This window comes from Conger conger, chromosome 10, assembly GCF_963514075.1.
Source record: "Conger conger chromosome 10, fConCon1.1, whole genome shotgun sequence".
In the NCBI taxonomy this organism is placed as follows: Eukaryota; Metazoa; Chordata; class Actinopteri; order Anguilliformes; family Congridae; genus Conger; species Conger conger.
Window position 1 is genome coordinate 17,442,160 of NC_083769.1, and position 21,587 is coordinate 17,463,746.

Below are 21,587 nucleotides of genomic sequence, written 5' to 3' on the forward strand. Positions count from 1 at the left end.
TTATATAAAGAATGCCATACATAATTTTGACGGAATTATAAAACCTCCATTACTTTTACCCATTGGCTGTTCATTTGTAAGTCTCTAAAATACTAATAAAAGGGAATGATCACAAGACCTCTGAAGCCTGTCGGGCTGAGGGTATTATAGCTATGCTCAGGTCCATCATAGCTTCAGACTGGATTCTAACTGACACATACAGAGAGATAAAGAGGTAGCAGAGGTGGCCTGTATCCCTGTGCCCAGCCTCTAGGTTGTCTAATATCATTCTGGCCCATACACATTCAGTTAAGTACGCTAACAAGGTCACTATATTCCTTAAGGAGACCTGCACTTGATGAAGGTCTACGCATCCAGACTTCCCTCTTTAATTAACATATCAACAGGCTTTTCTGATGGTTCTCTGGTCCAAAAACATTTCAGCCTTCGATATACAGCGCACACTAAAATGTTCAGTGTTTATTCGCTCAAACAGAATTTCTATACAGTAAGTCTAATATAGCTCATATCATGTATTATATCAGAGTAAAATGTATATTTGCAATTGATTTGACACTGAACATGTACTTTACCATGTAAGCTCACAGTAAGCATTGTCAGAGGTAGGAGTCTAAGAGATGAGCATTATAAATGAAAAGTGCTGAGATTTGAGTAGGTTTGAGTATAAATGTCTCAGTGTCCAGTAGTCTGCCTCCAGAACTGGCAGTAACATGATCAGCAATTTCTATGTGCAATGGGAATGTTCATGCAAAATTGCTGCTTACAGAAAGCCATGGAACAAATTCTGATATAACCTCTAATTTCCTTCACATATCGTAACCCTAATTGTTACATACATGGGCAACTACGCTGCAATTTTGGGCCGTCAGCATCTTTGTGTCCTGAACACCTGTGGGCATTTAACGTCTCTGCAGAAAGCTGGACAAACACTGCCTTTATCTCTTCAGCACAGAGGTCTTAATTGCAGTACACAAAACCTATGATTAGCTAGCTTCAGAGGCTAATGACTTTCCATTGCCCAGTCATTATTTCTGAGCTCACTGCGCACAGGGCTACCAACCTCATTCCCCAGAAACACGCTAGTTCACAGAAGCCGATATGTTTCCAACGCAGTAGATGCACTTAGTATCACTTACTGAGAGGAAAGCAGACTCTAATTTAAGTGCGGAACGACACATATGAGATTGTCCTTTTGTTTAAAAATCAATTTTACACCTGTACATTGTCTAGCCCATGTATGGTTACACTAACGCTATTTCCCCTGCAATGCAAAAATGTAACATGACTTCCCAAATGTAATTTCTTCTGTAATAGAATTTTTATTGATTACTATAGAATTTCACAGCTCCTTCAACCAAAAATTATACATTAGAAAGCACTACTGTTTCATTACTACAACATAAAACTCGAAAACTTAGCTACGCTAAGTAGACCTCCGTTCACTCCTTTTTACCAATAGATTTTTCATAATTTCATTTAATTTCAACACATCACTGGATGGTCCAAATACCTTTCCAATAATTTTGGAAATTGCTGGCCACCCCCCACCAATTTACTTACTACTACCATTGAGTTTGTACTTGTTTGTACTTCATTTTTGGCAGTAAAAGTGTTCTTTATTGTGTATTACATATATATATGTATATATGTATACATATATGTATATGCATTGGTCAGTGTTGCATCTGTTGCACCTGTAAACCAGAGACTATTTCACACCCTACAATCCAAATATCTTATTCTTTGCTATTGTCCGTCTAGTTACACAGCGGACAGCACAGATAACACAAGGCAGCAATACTACATCTTATGTGCAATTTCTTTCATCATCACTGCCACACACATTGCTGACTACAAACGTTTGTTGAATAATGGAGAACAGAGAGCGATTCCTTTGCGTTACCTTTGCATTACATTTGCGCTATGTGGCATATCAGCTTGGCTTGAATCGTGACACGACTCATTCTTCAACCAATCAGATATTTGTAACCAACATATGTGTCGGAACTTGGACAGGAGTTGCTTAATGAAAACAAGAGAACCAAACTGCAAATGTGTTTTCTCATAACATCTGTTCTTTAACAACAACAGAAAATCTCTCAGATTTAATTTATTGCATTCTGGCAGACCTCAGCCAATTCCGGGAGTCAAAAGTTTTTTTTCTCATTTGGATAAATGCTTAGGCCTCATGGGTTAAGTGCAGAATGATACACAGTAAATTGTCCTTTGATACTTCAAAATCTATTCTACATATTATAAGCACTATAAAGTCATTTCCCCATGCAATGTGTTTTCTCTGTAGTACATTAGACTCCATTAGCAGAAGAAGAATTAAATTATGCAAAGGTTGCAAGATCATTCCGTTTCCATTAGTTGCCTGTGAACAGGAAACAAACCAATGGAAAGTGTCCACAGAGTACCTGCCTTTCCACTGTTTTTCATACACACTGGAAGAAGTAATGCAGGAGATTAAGTGGCTAAACCTCCTCAGATTGGACAGGTACTTGCTGAGAATTCTTTTTATGATTTAATAACTGTAAAATTGACTGATGTGACATATATTCACTATTTGAAACTGTTTTCAGCATGGCATAGTTTGCCTGTCCGAACATGAAAGCATTTTTTCCCAGGCCATCTTTTATATAACCATTTATATAAAGGGGTATCCTTTATTTCCATCCTGGCAGGCCTGTTTTGTTCATAATGAGTACAGAGTTTGGGGTAGGGGGTTATACTGCTTGTTTAGCCAGAGGTTTCCCTGAAGCCACTCTTCATTAGACTGTAACAGGCCTGTTTCCGCACTCCGAGTGTCTTATTAATAAAGGAAACGACACACAGGGAGCGCACCTAGGGGAAGAGTGCTTCAAACACTTCAGTGTTTCCCCTCATACAAATTAAGCAAGCATATCTCTCCCCTTTTCTCAAAATAGAATCCCTGTGACACATCTGTGGAAACGAAGAGCAGGTTTGCTCTCTCTTACCAAGAATTTATGGGAAAAATGATATCACAGTACCACACTTTTGGAATGCGTTTGAATGAATATATTTATGAATTTGGCATATATTCACCAAATGTTAATCCGCATTATAACATACATTCTACAATATGTGTAATTATATTTCATGGAATCTCTGCAGCATGATATTTTTGTCGTTCTAATCCTTTGAGATCCACATGCACAATTCAGGTGACATATGACCCAAAGTCCAACCACAATTATTGAGGCGTAACAGAAAACAACACTAGCCACTCTCTATAATGAAAGGCTCACATGAAAATAGACAGAATTCCAGACATTCTGCTCAATCAATGGTGTCAAATGGAATTAGTAAATATATAATTAAGGCTTTGGAGTGAAACAGTGCTTTCTCAGTGTGCAGGTGTACTGTACAAAATCAATTGCTTGTTAGTTATAAGACATTCCAGCTATCGTCTCACTTGAACTGAGCACAGATCAACTTTTCGCGTCAAGGGGCAAGTAAGTGTAATTCATTATTTGAATTTAGGCAAGGGCAAATTGTGCAATAGCACAATAAAGAAAGCATCAAAATATCCGGCACTATTTTTACATTTTCAGTACAAAACCACTCACTCGTCATTGAAATAATTATGTGCATCTTTGGGGAAATTGTTTATATGAGGAAGGCAAATTATGTGCGTCAATGTTTTGAAAATGTTTATGGTTTCATACTCACCCCACACAATTGCAACAGTTCTGTGCATATTCACAAGGAGTACACCCAAGGAGTCTTCATTACCGCACATAAATATCTTTCACCATATTGGCATTCAAATGGAACTGTTAAAAGTAACACCACGTATTATTGTTAAAAGAGTAGGTCTTTTATGGAAGTGTATGTTTCCCTAAACCTATTATGCATGCACACGCATACACACGCACACACAGCCTCAAAAGAACACAGTCTCAATTATGGTTTTCTGCATATTAATTAATATTACTTTTAATTCATTTTCAATAAGCATTCACATTCTGTAATTGTTCACAGGTTAGAAGTATATCGATTCTGACATGTTCACATAATGTAACATCATTGAGCAAGTTCAGTAGGCTACAGCAATGAAACCAATCCCAATTTTTAATTTAATGTGCTGTGACAAGACCAGTCATGTGATCTGAATAGTCAAAATCAATATTGACTGAATTCTTCTTTTTTTAATTCAATAGAAACACTGACAAATGAGAAACTATGAGTTTTTGTATTTGGAAGTGTGATTAAGGGAATATGAAAGTGCATGGAAACTGACTATAATTAGACAAGGCAGTTAATCTTGAGACAGGCTTTAACGTTTGAGATATTCATCTCTCATTAAAGATGGTTAAGGTCTTGTAGATTTAATGTGCCTTTTAAAGATTATTTGCCATTATTTAGCAGACTGGGTGCAGTATTAATTTTTAAATAAAATAAATATGAACAAAGAGTACATAAAACAATTTAATCCCTATACAATATGAACACCAGCATAATAAATTCACAACAACAGATGTTACTTCTTCATATAGACGGGTAGCATGTGCCAGAAACTTGTAAATACTATCCACTTACTTATTTCACTTTTATTAAAACACAAATCAGTGTGCAAATAAAATTAATATTTTAGTGAAGTACTTTTTTCAAAGGCTGAAATGTCAAAATTCAAACAGGTAACAACTACTAACTGCACAATTTCATGCACTTTGCCAACAATAACAATAAAATCTTACAAATACAAAGGATCAATTTGTGTGAAATAAACAAAGCCATTAAAAAGGTCTGTGGTGTATAACTTCCCACAGAAAAAAACGTGCTGGAAGCTGAAGCTGAAAAGATAAAAACAGTTAAAAAACGAATTTATTCAAAACAAATGGTCAGACTCAGGTCACAGGATAAATCAATCAATCGATTGTCCTGATGAAATGTTCATAAATGATGTTGTGTACAGGTACATTCGAATGTTTCATCTTCATAAACTTTCATGAATTATCCAACATTAACTTTGATGAAAAAAAATTCACAATCGAATATTTCAAATGAGGAATGAATTTTGATTGAGTCCAGGCCTGAATCTAACCACAACAAAGTCCAACTTCATCCTTCAACTTCAAAATGCACCAATCATGTAATGTATGTAATGCAGTAACATGTAATGTTACAAATGTTACTGTTCTCCTTGTTTTACATTCATTAATTTGTCTCAACTGAACTAATAATATTAAGAAGTAAACTAATAAGTAGAATACTTATTAGTTAATTGGTGTGAAACACACAGTCTATTGCACATTGACCTTTGAATCTGGGCTCAGGGGTACTGTTCCTCCCTGGTGTATGCAGGGAAATCTCTCGATCATTGCTCCTGGGGGCTAGATTCTTTTTAAAAAGATGTGTAGATGGGCCAAATTTCCACTTAATATTTATGTAAATGTATAAACAGTATGGATTGTACATATGTGTAAACAAAGCAGAAGCCTTCGTAAAATATTCTACACTATATATTGTATGTGTACTTATTGTTGTGTATTGGGAGGTATGCTGACACTGAAGATACATACCTGGCTAGAGTCACATTCTTTTCATGCACTGGAACACAACTTTTTTTTTTGCTCCTCAAAAATCAAAGAACCAAGAGTGCATCTACGACAGATTGCATTTGGCCCCCAGGATGTAGCCCTGTTCTATGGTCAGTAAAACCACAAGAAAATGGGCTTGACTGAGTGGTGTACCGGTCCACGCCACTCAGTCCCCCATGACCTAGAACAGCCTTCAATTACAGCCCATCAGGGGAAGCATTCAATGCTATATCTGCCCAGCAAAATTTATGGGCCCACTGGACACACAGCTGCCCACCTGGTTGTAGCTAGACTGCTGCCCCAGAACAGCGTGCTGGGTGATAAAGCCTCCCGTTGACTGGTCGAAACTGGGGTGCTCCTCAAAACTGCTCTGGGAGTAGGGCTGCCGGCTGAATCGGCTGCTCTGCTTCTCCGAGGCGCTCCTTGCGGGATACCTGTGATAGCCTGAGTGCTGCCACCCAGTCTCTTTGCGAGCAAACCAGATGTTGCCAGCCCACAGGATGAAGTTGAAAAAGCCAAAGACCTAGAGGGAGAGGCAGGAGGTGTCAGTGGCACTGTCTCTGAAGACCACTCTCTCTGGCACTGTCTCTAAAGACCACTCTCTCTGGGACTGTCTCTAAAGACCACTCTCTCTGGCACTGTCTCTAAAGACCACTCTCTCTGGCACTGTCTCTAAAGACCACTCTCTCTGGGACTGTCTCTAAAGACCACTTTCTCTGGGACTGTCTCTAAAGACCACTCTCTCTGGGACTGTCTCTAAAGACCACTCTCTCTGGCACTGTCTCTAAAGACCACTCTCTCTGGCACTGTCTCTAAAGACCACTCTCTCTGGGACTGTCTCTAAAGACCACTCTCTCTAGGACTGTCTCTAAAGACCACTCTCTCTGGCACTGTCTCTAAGAACCACTCTCTCTGGGTCTGTCTCTAAGAACCACTCTCTCTGGCACTGTATCTAAAGACCACTCTCTCTGGCACTATCTCTAAGAACCAGTCTCTCTGGGTCTGTCTCTAAGAACCACTCTCTCTGGGTCTGTCTCTAAGAACCACTCTCTCTGGCACTGTATCTAAAGACCATTCTCTCTGGCACTGTCTCTAAGAACCACTCTCTCTGGGTCTGTCTCTAAGAACCACTCTCTCTGGCACTGTATCTAAAGACCACTCTCTCTGGCACTATCTCTAAGAACCAGTCTCTCTGGGTCTGTCTCTAAGAACCACTCTCTCTGGCACTGTCTCTAAAGACAACTCTCTCTGGCACTGTCTCTAAAGACCACTCTCTCTATCACTGTCTCTAAGGACCACTGCCTCTGGGACTACCTCTGATTCTTCTTCCTTAGTAAGTGACTGAAACCACCTGGCTAATCAGAAAAGACTGAAACTGGCCAACTACTATTTGTCCCCTAACATGTTTATGTATAAAAAGGGATGTAATTCCAACACGGATCCCCTGTGTACATTTACTGTTCATAAAGCAGCCACTGCTGGCTAATATAAACTCTGGCCCATACTATGTTCAACCGACCCCTATGACATGCATTTTAAGACTGAAGTGCTAAAACTTATGTCAGTCTCTATGAAGACTCACCACAGATATGTTAAGGCCTGACCAGACAGGCTCCTGAACAGGTCTGCACTTGGCCCTGATTTTACAGGCAGAGATCAGCTGCAGCACCTTCTCGGGGTCCGTCTCCTCCTTGAGATCAACTAAACCTTTGGCCCAGGCAGAAGAACTAACCAGCCACGTGAAGGAGAAGACCATGGTCACGATGAAGTCCTGTTGTGGTCACAGAGGAATGTAGACGACAGATCACTTAATGCAACACATCACTGCATCCTTTTGCAAAGGCTGAATTCCGAAAAGCATTTTTAGTCCAGAAGAGTCTGAAATATTGAACCTTACTATTATGTTAGAAATGGGCACACATCCAATAACTCATTGCAGAAAATCCAAATGTGGTATACTGTAGATGGTGAGTTGAATTTGGCAGAATAAGTAACTTAAGACTAAATCAATATTTTGAACCATGTCACCTGTAATCAGTATAAAATGTCTAAGCCAAGTGTTCCCTGCTACAGACAACACTTAATACTCAAGGTAATAAATAATCCTTCACCCAATACTCTCTAAAAAAAAACTCCCATATGACATTACTGATTTTTAGTGTTCATTCAGCTGTGCAAACTTAGAGAAGACAGAGGCTTGGTGATAAAGAGGTGTGGATTGGCAGCTGTGACTTACGACCACAGGCCCCCGGTTGTTTTCGCGATACTTGTTCTGGTAGAAGATGTAGACCACGGTGGCTAGCAGGGAGTATATGAAGGCGAAGACGGCAGTGGTGACAAACAGCTCCGCCGAGGAGGAGAAATCCCCATCCAGGAACAGCCGCTCCCGCCTCTTCCCTTCACACATGGGGGCATCAAAGTACACCTGGTACAACCTGCCACGGCCCGGTGGGGCAAGAAAACAGCAGAGTCGATCAACACTATTTCAATTATCACAACTAACTATAGTTGCTATAGCTAGGGGTATAGGCAGGGCTATTACTTTTATTATAGTTATAATATAGTTAGTGTTTAGGTAGCGCCAGAGTTTGCTTGGTAGTATGAAAATTAGTGCTCTAGGTAAAGCTATAGTCACTGTTGATAGTTCTATAACTGAGACTATAGTTGGCTAGTCTGTTTGACTCTGTCTTATGAAAGATCTGGACAGAAGATACGTAATGGGGGAATCCATTCACACAAATTGAGAGAGGCCTCTCTACAGTCCAGAGATAGCACACAGAGCGAGGCCACTCTACAGTTCAGAAAGAACGTACAGAGCGAGACCACTCTACAGTCCAGAGAGAGTGCACAGAGAGAGACACTACTCTACAGTCTAGAGATACCAGAGAGACAAGATGTCACTCATGGAGAGGGAAAGAGATATACGTTTTCACAGCTAGAACTCCCTTAGATAAATGAATGATTCAGTTCATATATTCATATACTGACTGCATACCAAAGCTAGCTGTGAGCCCTGATACCTTCAAAGCAAAAGCTAATAGTTGCAATTTTAATCATGTACCGAATTATCTTTGATATGGCAATGCCCTCATCCAAGACAGCCTACATGTTTACAGGTTATTCTGTATACAACTATACATACACTAAAAACATAATTAAAGGGCATGTTTATAATATAATGCAAAAGAACAATACACAAGCTAGAAATTTAAATACAATGCTGTATTCTGCTATTTCCTTTGAAATGCACCCAAACTGCTACCAGATAATTCAACCAAACTTCAAAAGAAAGCCTCACAAAGATGCAAATAAATAGATTCTCTTCTTTGGTCCTGTCATTGCAAGATTTTTCTTTTGTGCTGCTTGTCAAGTTCAGTGAGTATGCTTAACTCCTTAAGTGAAATTATTGTATTTTATACAATACTGCACTCTCAAGGAAATCGTGGAGCAGAAATCATTGGGCGTGGAACAGCAAGTTTCTTGTTTTAAAACCACCCCATTCTCAGAGCTCCATTTTCCGAAATGACAGTCCCATCCCACCCAATCCTTTTCCCTGTCCCCAGTCTCAGGTCAGGTGAATACACCAGAAATGCTGGGGCAGGGCGTTGTGATCAAGAGAGGCATATCTGAAAGGATTGCCCCTTGACGGAGGTAACCATTGTGAGCCATCCCCTGCACACCAAGCATCCTCTTCCCATTCCAGTAGAGATGTACAGTACTGTGCAAAAGTCTTAGGCACCTGCATAACATTCTATACAGATAAGATTCTTTCAAAAATAATTCAATGAAAGGTCCTAAATGAATGTACTATACATTTTACATTACATTTTAGTAATTTGGCAGAATAGTTAAAAACTGAATCAAATCAATATTTTTTATGACCACCCTTCGGTGTTAAAACTGCATCACTTCTCTGAGATAGCCAACTGTCCTGCAGTTCTATAAGACAATCAGCAGTGAGGTTGTTCCAAGCATGTTGGAGAACTTGCCACAGTTCTTCTGCAGACTTTAGTTGGCTCCTTGCTTCTGATCTCAGACAGCCTAGATCAGGTTTTTATGTAAAAAGTAGTCAATTGCTTACAGTAATATGTTACTTTTTAAAAAGTAAATACAAAAATGTCTCTGTAAAATAATTTTTTTTGGAAAATGAATATTTGGAAATCTCAAATATGTTCTTTTATACTAACACAAAAAAAAAGAACATATATATATATATATATATATATAATAAAGTCTAGGGTGCCTAAGACTTCTGCACAGTACTGTATATCATACCAGAAAGTATGAAATGGGAAACAATCCAGGCATTGTTGGATACAGGTTGATACCAATGGGCATTTGGTGTGTGCACAGGGATCTGCAGTCCCCTCCAAAAGCATTGGAACAGCACGGCCGATTCTATTGTTTTTGCAATACACTTAATACATTTGGAGTTGAGCACATACTCAATGGCTGTCACTTTTCACCATTTAGCCTGTGACACAGTTTCCTCTCAGATCTCAGGAATAGCTGTTTGACAGTCGTAGGCTTAGCAAAGCATACTCACAAAGGCATATATCAGAGCAAAGCTTCAGGCTACAAGTGAGCAAGTTGGCTACCCATGAATCAGTAGCTCTGCTGATATAGCTGTGTTTCAGTGTATGCTTTCAGACAGCTCAGATTTCTCTCAGAGAATAACAACCCAACTACTCAAATATTCTCAGCTGCCAGAGAAAAAAAAACTGTTGTCATTCTGTGTTGCAGAACTTCTTTCAACTTCAAAAACGTAATTATACAGTAGCACAATTCAAAAACAATTCATCTTGTATGTTTTGTTTTCATGTCACAATATGCAATTTACTGTAGCTTTCAGTGTCTGGGCAAAGAAAATAAAGTCGTATATTGAAATTCTGTTAAACGTCTCATTAGAAAAATCAGGAATTGAGGTCACTTCCATTTCAGTTCAATTAATTTAGAAATTCAATTTAAATTTTAAAATGGCAGTAAAGTTTTATATTTCGAACAGATACTTTGGCCAAGAAAATTGGATTCATATCATATGTTTCTAACAGTGATAAAGATGGAGTAATTCTGATGGTGCAGCCTCTAGCTGGCCTTAAAGAATTAAAGACTATCGTTCATGTGAGTCACTATACACAAGCCATGACCTGAAAAGAATGAAATCTCACAGGTAAACGTTGAGAGATGTAAAATCCACATAATATAACTGTGTGATTCAAAAAGTGATTCAAATCTCAAATAAATAAACAAATAAATGTATAAAATGGCAGATAATGGGCATATGTGTTGAAAGGGCTGTTTAAAATATAACATATTAATAGAGCATGAACTTTTTAAGACAGTTCATTCAGAAGAGCATAGTCTTCACAGTTAAGATAGTTAATTAAAATAACAGCTAACATGTATAACAGTGCATGTGTATAAAATAACTGTCGGAAAATCGAGAATTCAAACTCATACAACCTCATACAACCATGTACACTCATCACAATGAAACATAGATTTAGAAACTGAGTGTTCTCTGCTCAGTAACAACACATAAAGAGACAGGTTTTCCTGCAAAATGCCAGCCAGCTGGAGGTGAACCCTGTGTTGATTTCTACTTCGACAGAGATCCATGAGTTGCCATGCCAGAGTTGCCATGCCAGAGTGAAACATTCTAATTACCGTTGTCAATAACGCCGTGGTGGGGGGACTGCCCAGATGAATGCCAGATCTTGGAGTGCCCGCTCACATGTGAACAAAAGGACTTTAATGTCCCCAAACAGGGCCAGTATCAGCACCAGAAGCTCTTTTGGAGCGCTTCCCATAGAAATCGCAATTGAAAGCCATATTTCTAATTTAATCTGACTGAAAGATACATTTTTCCACCTCTCGGACAAGTATGGCAAGTTCATGTAGAGCTTAGGAGTGTGGCTGTGCAGAAAAGTACGAAACAAAACCAAAATGAGGCAGGCGGATGAAAATGATAGCCAATTTACTGATTGCCTACATGATACTGGCATAATAGCCTAATACTGGCAGCAACAGCACACCTTCTCTGCTGCCTCCTGATCACTTGCATGCCTGTTGTGGGCACTAGGTCGGCTCATCAGTAGTTGAAATATAATAAAAAAAGAACACAATCTAATACTGAAAGCCATTTCAAAAGCTAAGCAGTGTCTTTTCCGTTTTTTAATGAAATCGGAACTGAGGTCTGATCACAAGAGCTCACATTGTACTGTCAAATGTGGCCTTGTGGGATCAGATGTTGAATAATTTCAGAGGTTACTTGAAAAGATCAGTGTAACCGTAGCCTTCGATGCAATGTGTCTGTCCACACACCAGTCACAATGTTCTGTACATCCAGTCAAGCCCTAGATCACAGTTCTCGTGGTCGTTGGTTGTGCTGAGCGTTCTGTCTGACCTGACTACCAGGTCGTCCATGGGATGTTATTGGCCAGTAGGATGTTGTTTTCAGGAGAGGTTGCAAGTTGAAATATTTACATTCAAATCCAGGCCCCCGACACTGACTAGGTCAGATTTAGATCAAAATCCGATCTTTATGTGATCTTGTGTGTTCAGACCACATCTTCAATGCAAATCGCACATCAGGAAATTGTGTATACAATATACGGCATACAAAGAAAAGTGCATGTGAGTGTTGTATCAGCCCCTCCAAAAAAAAAACCCTGAAAAAAACCCAGAACAAAACAAAATAACATTCTCACAATACCGCACTTTCTGTCCTCATATGCTGTATTATAAGCAAAAGTGCATGCCCGCGTTGCTATGAAATGCACAGTTACATCACATTTACGTGTCAGGGAGCACCTAACATCCCTGCCCTTTGCTGAGGCCCGTCCCCGCTGTGCGGATCGAAATCATTAAAATGACCGCTGCGTCCGCTTTGTGGTTCTGATCCTTTTGCGATGTGGTGGAGAACAAATCGGAAATATGTCACAAAGCCAGCGCCTGATGGCGGGGCTCTCTGCCAGGCCCTTTAGAAATCTCATCCTGAATGTGCCTAATGATGAGTGCTGGAGAGCCTGTGTAGGAGGGAGCTTCTGCGGGCCTCAGGGCCAACTGGGATCTCTTATCTTTTACAGAGGAATGAAGCCACTCATCTCATATCCTTTCCCATAGAAAAATAGCAAAGAGCTACATGTTTTAGGAAAAGTTAGTTAAGTGCTATATTGATGAATTTTTTGTTGTATAAAAGCAACCGTCAACGGGGTAATGGGCTTTTGGCACGTCCGATAAGACTAAAAGGGAGGGCACTACTTTTTGCACATTAGCCTTAATGCGTAGGCATCTATAGGGAGGCGATAATGGAGATAAACTGCCTAATTTGATTTTAACAGGCTGGCATGAGTCCACTTTGTGAATTATTCTGTTATTTAAAGCGTGTGAAAAGCCTGTCTTACTTCTTCTGAGCCAGCCTGGACATAGTTTGCTGAGAGGCATCAGAAGCAACAGTGAGGGCATGGAGGGCAGTGATTAGAATGGAGACTTTTTCAATGCATGTTCAGAATTTATCTCAAAAACATCCAAGTGTATCAGCTACCAGGTCACATTATTCTTGTTTTGCTGGAGGAAATTAAAGATAACTTGCAACCACACGAACCACACAATCCTTGCAGCAGCAAACCGGTTTTCTTGGACTAGGTTCTTGGTTCTATGGTGGCTTCAGTTGCTAAAAGTCACAATCATCATTATCACCTGCACTGAACTTAGTCCTAAAGTCACAAATGCAAAGTATGAGTACAGGACCATATACATTTCCGTAACATGTAAACATTGTCTGGGGAGTCATCTTGATATGCATATCTGTTCGCAGATCTGGGCCAGGAACTCATGCAGTGTAAAATAACCCAATGGAGCACATTATTGCATTCGAGTATGGAACTCCATTTTAGATAAAGATAGGAGACTGGTTTCCCCAATTACATTAGGTACTGTTACTCTTGACTTTTTGCACAAATGATGTAATTAAAATATGTTGAGTGGACTAATCCTAAAATGATTTGGCTCAAGACTCCCGATAACGGGATAATGGAGCCAGCAGTTCTGAGGATCAGATAATGCAGCCAGCAGCTCACAGGTCCTGATAATGGGGCCAGCAGCTCTGTGGATCTGATAATGGGGCCAGCAGCTCTGTGGATCTGATAATGGGGCCAGCAGCTCTGTGGATCTGATAATGCAGCCAGCAGTTCTGAGGATCTGATAATGCAGCCAGCAGCTCTGTGGATCTGATAATGCGGCCAGCAGCTCTGTGGATCTGATAATGCAGCCAGCAGTTCTGAGGATCTGATAATGCAGCCAGCAGCTCTGTGGATCTGATAATGGGGCCAGCAGCTCTGAGGATCAGATAATGCAGCCAGCAGTTCTGAGGATCAGATAATGCAGCCAGCAGCTCTGTGGATCTGATAATGGGGCCAGCAGCTCTGTGGATCTGATAATGCGGCCAGCAGCTCTGTGGATCTGATAATGCAGCCAGCAGCTCTGTGGATCTGATAATGCGGCCAGCAGCTCTGTGGATCTGATAATGCAGCCAGCAGCTCTGTGGATCTGATAATGCGGCCAGCAGCTCTGTGGATCTGATAATGCAGCCAGCAGCTCTGTGGATCTGATAATGCAGCCAGCAGCTCTGTGGATCTGATAATGCGGCCAGCAGCTCTGTGGATCTGATAATGGGGCCAGCAGCTCTGTGGATCTGATAATGGGGCCAGCAGCTCTGTGGATCTGATAATGCAGCCAGCAGTTCTGAGGATCTGATAATGCAGCCAGCAGCTCTGTGGATCTGATAATGCGGCCAGCAGCTCTGTGGATCTGATAATGCAGCCAGCAGTTCTGAGGATCTGATAATGCAGCCAGCAGCTCTGTGGATCTGATAATGGGGCCAGCAGCTCTGAGGATCAGATAATGCAGCCAGCAGTTCTGAGGATCAGATAATGCAGCCAGCAGCTCTGTGGATCTGATAATGGGGCCAGCAGCTCTGTGGATCTGATAATGCGGCCAGCAGCTCTGTGGATCTGATAATGCAGCCAGCAGCTCTGTGGATCTGATAATGCGGCCAGCAGCTCTGTGGATCTGATAATGCAGCCAGCAGCTCTGTGGATCTGATAATGCGGCCAGCAGCTCTGTGGATCTGATAATGCAGCCAGCAGCTCTGTGGATCTGATAATGCAGCCAGCAGCTCTGTGGATCTGATAATGCGGCCAGCAGCTCTGTGGATCTGATAATGCGGCCAGCAGCTCTGTGGATCTGATAATGCAGCCAGCAGCTCTGTGGATCTGATAATGCAGCCAGCAGCTCTGTGGATCTGATAATGCAGCCAGCAGCTCTGTGGATCTGATAATGGGGCCAGCAGCTCTGTGGATCTGATAATGCAGCCAGCAGCTCTGTGGATCTGATAATGCAGCCAGCAGCTCTGTGGATCTGATAATGCAGCCAGCAGCTGTCAGGTTCTTATAATGAAGACAGAAGCTCTTCGGTAATAATAATGGAGCTGGCTCTTGAGTCCCAGACATTGCGCACATCTGTCTCTGCAATACGGACGAGCCGCACAGCTGTTAAACAATGTGGCCGTGAGCATCTTTTCATCTGCACAAATACATGGCTGTTCACACAGAAAAGTGACAATTCATGTATGAAGTAGATATTAATAGATGCACACAGATTCCACTCTGGGAGCTAATTCTTCCCTAAAACAATGTTCTTAAAAGTGCTGTTGATATGTGTAAAACTGAGCCCTCTGTATGGCCAGAGTTGTTTCATGTTCATAATAAAAGTTTTAAAATATGTAAATCTTCCTTTTGAACATAGACAGTGCTTGCTCTTACCTGAACGGATATGCAAAGTTGATGGTGATACTGAAGTTGCTGTCCGTCTTGTTGAGGCAGTCCATGTTAACCTGCAGCTGACCAGAGTACCCTCCACATGTTGCAAATGCAAAAATGGCAAAAAGCTGTGAAAGAAAGGAACACAGCATTGAACCAGCCCACAATCCTACATTAGAGCTAACAGCACAACGCACAACCTGTTCACAAAACCTCTTTATGGCTGGGGTGAGTTCATTCTCCTGATTTCCCATAGGGCTGGGTTGAGTTCATTCTCCTGTTCCCCATAGGGCTGGGTTGAGTTCATTCTCCTGTTCCCCATAGGGCTGGGTTGAGTTCATTCTCCTGATTTCCCATAGGGCTGGGGTGAGTACATTCTCCTGTTCCCCATAGGGCTGGGTTGAGTTCATTCTCCTGATTTCCCACTGGGCTGGGGTGAGTATACTCTGCAACTTTCTTGCAGAGGTGGGCAGAGTACATTCTCCTGCTTTCCTGCTGGGCTGGGTTCAGTACAAATTCACACTTGACTGAGTTGTTTGGAAGACGTTTCATTTGGCTGGGTTTCAGCGCTCGCTGGGTTGAGAACACATTCAGAAAATCTGCCATATGATTTGGTCCCTAAACAGCTGCTCAACAGTTCTTCTGCTGGATAAAATGTCTTTTCACAGACTTCTCCAGCAAGCGAATTTTAATTCACTAATTTAATGTTTTTGTTTCAATAATTTCCATTTTCTAAATTTGAATATATTAACTGAGTTTATTTGTTCAGCATGTGTTGAGCATCATATTTATCTTATGTTAATGGTTATTTGTTTTGTCTGAGCCCAGAATCAGCCATATGTTTCCTCCACACATGAACTCAGTCAGCTGACTTCACTAATTAGTCCAAAAGAAGAAGTGCTAAAGAACAAATCCAGGTGATTAGAACAAAATTCTGGGGAGGAAATTTACTTTCTGAACCTGGCTTTTTCCACCTGCAGAATAGATAGCGTTGTAGATAATACCTTCATCTAATTGACAGGTACAGAGCTGCAGTCCTGCATCAAAATGGACCTGAGTGCACTGTCCTCAAGATAAAATGATCTTCCCTTTAGTACAGACTCATGTACTCCTCCTCCATACATTGCATAGGGGGAGAGTGGAGTAAGTCATCTTACACTTTACATAACTGTGCTTTACACTGTACTGAAATAAGATATATACAAATATGTGCCTGAGAAATGTGACAATATCCCAACTCTCCCCTGCATAAGAGCTTCTGCTGCAAAATGATCAATGCCATACAAATGGGGTCAGAGACTCTGCACTGGCCTGACTCTACAATCTGCTGCTGAACAGATCTTGAGGTGCTGTTCCTGCCCAGGGATCTTCAAGCAGGGTGTGTTTTAGTGAAACATAATTTGAGCTTGCGGTGAGACATCTACTTTAACTGAAGATGTATTATCTGTGAGAGCCCAGCAGCCAAGCCACCACTCCTGTAAAAACGAGGCAGCTTTAATTCCAGTCAGAGGTAGTGAGCCTCCTCAGAGACCAGTGATTGCCATCAGGTGGTAATCGCTTTAGTTCATTTTATTACTTTGCGCTTCCACTGAAATGAACGGAGCTAGCCGAGTGAGGCACCAATATTTCTGCCTGTGCAATCAGTCACATGAAATAACACGCATTCTGCAAGTCGTGCTGCTCGGGAATGAGGTTTTAATGAATTATTAGCAATATGACCAGAAGATATATGACCTAGGGCTGTGATAGAGTACCAACAGTTTACTAAAAGTAATTTATGTTCTAAAAAAAAATCCTTTACATTTCTTTAACATATGAAAAATATTCTTCTCTATTTATTTACTTGTTTGTTTGTTGGGGTAAAGCATTTAGACCAGGGGTGTCCAATCTTATCCGAAAATGGCATCCTATTCAAATAAAATTGCACACCTCTGATTTAAGATAAAGCCACACACATCCTCTGATGAAAAGTGATGATGACATCACTCCCAATAACATTACACATAACACACACACATCCTCTGATGAAAAATGACGAAGACCTCACTCCCAATAACATTGGGATTGAATGTTATTCTGCATTCCATATGGGAATAAGGAGGACTCAGTCATTGTTGCAACATTGGAATTCATAAATACAATTGATATAGGCCACCAATTGTGGGAGGCGAGCACGATACGACACAATTTCATTGGAGGATGTGTGGCTATACCCTAAGCCACTGCTGCATAGTTAAAAAGGTAATGCATAATGAATACAATGCCTCAGGCTAATTTTCTACCCCTGTCCACAATTAAGCTTTTGTGGAGATCGTAAAAAATGCTATTAATGATGCAAAAGGGTTTATTACCTACCTGATCCCCTTCGTCCAAAGAAACCCTCTATTATTCACAAGATAAACCCTAGTTAAACACATTATAGGTCACCAATGGCTGCACTTTGAAAAGTGATCCCCAAATTATCGCGTTGATGATGCCATTTCTTACTTCACATTAATTCTTAAGTTGTTATCGTTTCACTGATTCATCTCAGTACTTCCACAGAGAACATTTACCTTCCCTGCATATCTAGCTCAGACCTGGGTCAAATATGTAACCGTTTTGGATTCAAATACTTTTCTATGCTCGATAGATCTTGCCTGGTTCAATTGAGCCAAGCAAGAGGACCACGAGGAGGTGGTTTGCACTTTCTGAGAGTATTTCATCAAATATACCAGACAAGCTCAGGAAGGCATGGCAGAGTATTTGAATCCATAACAATTACAGTCTGATCTAGACACTCCCGCACACGCAACATCTCTGTAAATGCAAGTTGCATTACAGGACCACCTTGGGTAAAACATATCCTGTACAAAAAATGGCTATAATTGTTCAAGTAAAATCCACCATGCTCATATAAAACCCAGTTAACAAGAATCCATTGAAATACATTGTAGGGTTGACTTGAGGTGTCTATAACTATATTTTGTAGAATTACAATAGCGTGCATGGATGAGCCTTACAGCTTGGAACCAAAATCACTGTGTCATGAATAGTCAGTAAAAATGTAAAATATTACTACAAAACATATGTGGCCATGAGTACTGGGTGATTGGTTATAACTGATTGTCACACATCTCAACTTTCAGAAATATGACACCCCCCCCCAACCCCCCCCACACACACAAAAATAGTAATTTTGGCTATTATTGCCACAGTTCACAGTATGTTATGCTAGGCTACCAATTAGTAATCAAACTGATTAACTTGCAATAACGGGATATTTTATTATTGGAGATATCATTTTTCTGAGACATTACTAAAGTTCGGAGACAACATTTCATTTTTGTGCGGATAGGCCTGTCATTCACATGAGTGGAAAAGCAGGAATTTACACACCATGGAGCAGGTAGCAGTAAAACAAACAGACAGGTATGGTCCATGACCGGACTTTCAGGGACAAATACTAGCTTGAAGAAACTTCCAGAGTGGGTTTGGCTCGACAGTTTTTGGTCTGGCCTCTCTGATTTGTGTGATCTCTAGAGTAGGTGCTCTGATCCAGACCATGACATAAAGTGGGGTCCAAAAGTCTGAGACCACTAGTGAAAATGTTTCTATTTTGCTTTCTTTTCTAATTTAATACAAACCTTTTCATTACAAATTATATTACCAGCAAAACTATTTGAGTGAAAAGTTGAATCTGTCCCCCAGCTTTAACGACAACATGCATTGAACTGGCATGGCAAATTTGTGCAAGGCCTGATGATTCATGTTATCCCAGCATTTGACAATGTTCCAAAGAACATCTTGTGATGTTACTGAATGCTTGGCTTTGGTCAGTCTTCAAGTGTCCCCATAAATATTCAGTGGGGTTGAAGTCAGGTGATTGTGGATTGTGCAGCACTCCTTGCTCTTCTTTGGTCTTCAAGTAGTTCTTTCAAAGCTTTGAAGTAACTTTCATTTGTTTTAATTTGTTTTAATTTTTTCGAAATCATAAAGCGTTCTGTTTATTTCCATGATTACATGAAGGCTGAGGCACGTGTTGTTTCAGATACACTCAGGGAGTACAGGTAGACCTATACACCAGCTTGTTAATGCAAATATTTAACCAGCCAATCATGTGGTAGCAACTAAATGCATAAATGTATGCAGACGTGATCAAGAGGCTCAGCTGTTGTTCAGACCAAATGTCAGAATGGGGAACAAATGTGACCTAAATTACATTGACCGTGGAATGATTGTTGGTGCCAGACATGGTGGTTTGAGTATCTTAGAAACTGCTGATCTGTGATTTTCACGCACAACAGTCTCTAGAGTTTCCAGGGAATGGTGTGAAAAATAAAAAAACATCTATTGAGCAGCAGTTCTGTGAGCAGAAATGCACTGTAAATGAGAGGTCAGAGGAGAATGGCCAGAATGGTTGAAGCTGACAGGAAGGTGACAGTAATGCATACAACTGTGGTATGCAGCTGGTAAGAGCATCTCTGAACACACAATGCATCAAACCTCTAAGTGGATTGGCTACAGCAGCAGAAGACCAATAAGTTAAAAAAATAGCCCAATAAAGTACTCACCGAGTGTAGACTCCGGTATGAGGGAATTTCTTTTTGGACTCATCAAGCTAAATCCATGCCAACATTTGGCCAAGCTGCTATTTCCCAGTCACAGCACTGTTAACAAGGTTCTATAGCAATTTTTTTTTTACTTTCATGTTTACATTCCATTTGATTTAATTAAAAAATACTTTTCCAGTGCATTATATAAGAAAATCTCAAAATCAACCTATTGGAAGAAGTTCTGGAGAATGGGTGTCACCCTAGGCAACTGCCTATGCTACCTATGCATACAGCTGGCCCTGGTTGTGACACTAATAACTTAGTATCTTCTCTTTGTGTATGCAGTTTTGTTAATATCTCTGGATCAGACAGTTTGCTAAAACGCCTACAGCAAATATAAATGTAGATCCAGTGCATTTCAGGACTTTGTCTATGTTATTTCCTGTAATGGCGGAGATAATGACTTGTCATAGATACTGAAACTGAGGAGTTCCGAGTCTCCATCTGCCTGGATTTGTTTAAGAGCAATCCATCACTGCTGCAGACACATGCCGACGGTCTCTAAGGAGCCAGTCAAATTGTCCTTGTTCTCAATCTGCTCAGAAACCCTGAAGAGCACATGAAACCTCCCTCGCTCCACATCGACCAGACACCAGCTGGACTGAACGCTACACAGAAAAGGCCTTCCAATCCATAACAATGGTGCAGGTATCAAGGTGTGAAGGAGACAAACAGAAGAACAGAACCCTTCCATACAACCTAGTTCACATAAAAATGGCAACAGCAGGCCCAAACCACAAGGAGAATTAGCTTTTATTTAAAAAGGTAAAAAATATATATATATTATTTGGTTACTGAATAAAGACTGCACAGTCCATATCAAAATGATGATTATATCATTCAATTAATCATGAAAAACAGTTAAGTTGGCTAAGAGGATCACTTTTGTCTTCAACACTGAAGATTTTGTAGAGACCGTAGCAGCCATCTGCAAACTTTCTAATACTCATTTCCTCATGAAAATGTTTGAAAACCGACTTCGGTCTAAACTTTGTTTTCTGAACATGCACCTTTATTTGGAATGGCTTACATTAATTGCAGTTCACATCTATTGAGCAAAAATATTTAAATGTACATCAATTTACATGACTGAATGAATCAAGTTAAATAAGTGAAATACTGAACCAGCCTTCAGATGTTGTTAATGTCACGGACAAAAATGAACTCAGATAAAAATAAACATCGTGCTCAGACACAATTAATTGTCAGTAATTGTCAGGGGAATCTAGGGGACTTTATAAGGTACTCTACAGTATATGCCTTGTGTTAGTGCCTCTCAATTGAAATGTCCCCTCAGATTTCAAGCTGTGGGGAAACAATTCTAGTTGGATCATCACGCTAATCTCCTGTTGCTTTATCTATGCCTTTGACAGCTGTGGTCAATTTCAATTAAGACATAGCTACCAATCTAACAGGTAATTCATTTTGATCCGACACCTCAAGTCAAGACAGTCCTCATCTATAAATGAAACTCAAAGGGGGGCCTGTTGCAGCTGGGAGGCTTTGAACCTTCAGGAGGCAATATGCTGTGCTGCCAGATTGGTCCAATAAACTACAAAAAATGATTTATATGTAAGGCAATAGTGTCCACCCAAATGATGAGT

General features: G+C 40.5%; 1 protein-coding gene across 1 annotated transcript in view; it reads right to left on the reverse strand.

The window, feature by feature from the left end:
- Window positions 1-3,936: 3,936 nt before the first annotated feature.
- LOC133139049 (synaptoporin-like) overlaps window positions 3,937-21,587 on the reverse strand; it is a 31,189-nt gene continuing 13,538 nt past the window's right edge. Inside the window, exons 2-5 of the mRNA XM_061258317.1 lie at window positions 15,392-15,516; window positions 7,804-8,002; window positions 7,150-7,338; window positions 3,937-6,090 (exon numbers count right to left, since the gene is read on the reverse strand). Coding sequence (XP_061114301.1) covers window positions 5,794-6,090; window positions 7,150-7,338; window positions 7,804-8,002; window positions 15,392-15,516 — 810 coding nt within the window. The 3' untranslated portion in view covers window positions 3,937-5,793. The remainder of the gene's footprint in view (window positions 6,091-7,149; window positions 7,339-7,803; window positions 8,003-15,391; window positions 15,517-21,587) is intronic.